Consider the following 2,739-nt stretch of genomic DNA (forward strand, 5'->3'; position numbering starts at 1 on the left):
TTTGGTAGTACACGGTTTGAGGAATAAAAAGAAGAAAAAAAATATCTTCCTATTGCTCTCCTTTTTTGGCTATATTAGGAGATAAAGGAGGATCATTTTTATTCATTCATTTTTTCCAACAACTCTCATCAAAAACACTAAATATCATTTAGAAAATTAGGGTTCCTTTTCAAGCAAAAAGGGGATCTCATTCTAGCAAATTGAGAGGCATTTCTCGGAGCATCTTGGGTGCAACAATTAGGAGAATATCGATTTCGATATTGTTCTTAGGCCAAATTTGCTAGGACCAAAGGTTGATTCTTAATCTCTTCTCTTTTGTTTATGTAAATTCATTTATGACTAGTTTTTCATAATCATAATTTCGTTATAATCCGAAAATTTATAGAGGAAGTATACCGATATTTCCTACAGTTACCTTGTTTGCTTCCCGAACTCGTGAAAGAGCAACATAGAGCTGCTCTGGGGAGAAGCAGGGTCTTGGAAGATAGACAACTACTTTGTCTAGCGTCTGACCCTGTGACTTGTTGATAGTCATTCCAAAAGTAAGTTTAAAGGGGAACTGATTACGCTGAAACTGGAATGGATAGTAACAAGAGCTTGATCGACGCATTTTTATCTGAGGAATAAATACATGTTCACCGCTATAATGACCACTGGTGATGATGCATTCAATCATATTTGGTGCAAAGTTTGCACAAATTAGTCTAGTACCATTGCATAGTCCTACAGATGGGAGTAGATTTCTGAGGAGGATTACTGAATAATTTTTTTTAGAATGAGCTCATAAGGAATCATTCGTCCTGGATTAAGCTTATTTATAAATTCTGAAGGGTAGACCTTGCAGTCACATATAAGAACTGAATCAAACCCTCTATACATGATGGCTTCTCCTGAGAACTTGTTAATCATAAATGTATTGATATCATCAACATCTTCATTCATGGGTGTAAGTATTGATCTACGGTTGAATATACTTATGCCTATATCGTTGATATCAGAATCAGGATAAATAGTATTAGCAATTGTACTAATAAGATCTGCTCTTGCCTGAGTTGTATCCAGCACAATTCCATCTGGCAGTTCAACTAATTCAGATTCATGAGTCTGGAGCTCGCCATTTACAAGAGACAATAAGAATTCTGAAAATTCTGGATCAGTTCTTGCCCTTACATTTATAGTTAGCCGGAATTTAATAAGGTGAGGCCAAATTAATGAAGCTACCATGCTGAAGTTAACCACCTCACGCATAGATTTATTCCGTACTACTGGGAGGACTTGACGGAAATCCCCCCTCCCCCCAAACATGATTAATTTGCCGCCGAAGATGATATCAGGGTTGCACAAATCTTGTAACAGTTGGTCCAATGCTTCAACACTCTCTTTCCGGGCCATAGAAGCCTCATCCCATATAATCAAATAGGTTGCTTGTATTAAAGCAGCAAGGCTTCCTTGTTTTGGCATAGCACAGGATAACGAGATTTCTAAATCTAAAGGGAGTTTAAACCTTGAAGCAGTAGTCCTCCTAGATGGTATGTTTGCTGCACCAATCCCTGACGTAGCAGTATGAAGTACAATTTTATTCATTAACCGAACCTTTGCATACAAAGCATTGTATAAGTAAGTTTTACCAGTGCCACCTGGCCCATCAACAAAATATGCACCAGGTTTGTTGTCTCTGACATGTTCAATTATCATGTTGAAATCCTCTTGCTGTTCTGTGTTCAATGAATTGCGACATACTAGGCATTCGCCTGTAACGGGTGCATTTAGTGCATCAAGTATATCTTGTGATCGCTGAAGTATTACATATTGAGGGTTAATTAGATGTTCTAAGCCCAAACTCTTAAGGGATTTCCCCATGGCTTCTACAAGTTGCTCTAATCGATGTACTGTTAGAAGCCTTGTAGTGTAAGCATCATTTGGATGTTCCCTTGAATGATCTTCTGAGAGTGAAGTGTAGTATTTATCCCATAGCACTGCTGGGTCTTTTGGCTAACATAAAATAAGTAGGGTTGCAAATAGCCGGCGCAAAGCAGCAGGCATTTGAACTACCGTTGCCTCATCAAGGCACAACTCTACCATATTATCGTCCTCCACCAACTTTCTTTTAATTGCAGCTTCTTGAAAATTCGAGCGTTGATAGCCGTCGACATTTTTAAGATCTTCAAAAGAAGTAGGAGTGACTATGTGCATAAGTAATAGTCGCAGAAAATACCGTTCTCCTTCTGAAGGAGCAACAAACATAGGTCTGGCTATTACAAGGGCCTTTGTTTTTCGCTTGAACCATGTTCTTTCTTTTATATCCCACCGTTAGTGTTCAGTGAAATTACTATATAAGTACTTAGGGTCTGGTTTATTAGCATTTGCACTATTGATCCTGAAGAACTCAGTTAACGGTGTTCTTATTTGCTTCTTGTTAGAGACTACATGCGTCAAATTTTCATTGGGCCTCATCTGTATTGACTGCATTCCTTGGAGATGGATTGGAAGTGCCATGACTGGCGGGTGTATTTCAAAATGATCAAACCCATATATGCGCCAAATTGCCTCTACAGGAGAAACCCAACGACCAGACTGGTATTGTTCAATCTCGTCTACTAATCTCACTTCACCTTCTGCTGGAACATTGAATGATATTCTATCTTGACCTTTATAAACATATTTGTATAAATATTTGACTGCTTAAATAGTAGAGCAGACTTCCACGTTTAGGTGGCAGTCGAAGAGATCCATAAGATA

General features: G+C 38.3%; 1 protein-coding gene across 1 annotated transcript; it reads right to left on the bottom strand.

The window, feature by feature from the left end:
• Nucleotides 1-753: 753 nt before the first annotated feature.
• LOC141620486 (uncharacterized) lies at nucleotides 754-2,244 on the bottom strand. Its single transcript, XM_074437343.1, has 2 exons — nucleotides 2,053-2,244; nucleotides 754-1,992 (listed from the first exon to the last, which is right to left on the bottom strand). The coding sequence occupies exons 1-2, from the start codon at nucleotides 2,242-2,244 to the stop codon at nucleotides 754-756; spliced, it is 1,431 nt and encodes a 476-aa protein (XP_074293444.1).
• Between the last annotated feature and the right edge of the window lie 495 nt (nucleotides 2,245-2,739).

Source organism: Silene latifolia, chromosome X (assembly GCF_048544455.1).
Source record: "Silene latifolia isolate original U9 population chromosome X, ASM4854445v1, whole genome shotgun sequence".
NCBI classification, from domain to species: Eukaryota; Viridiplantae; Streptophyta; class Magnoliopsida; order Caryophyllales; family Caryophyllaceae; genus Silene; species Silene latifolia.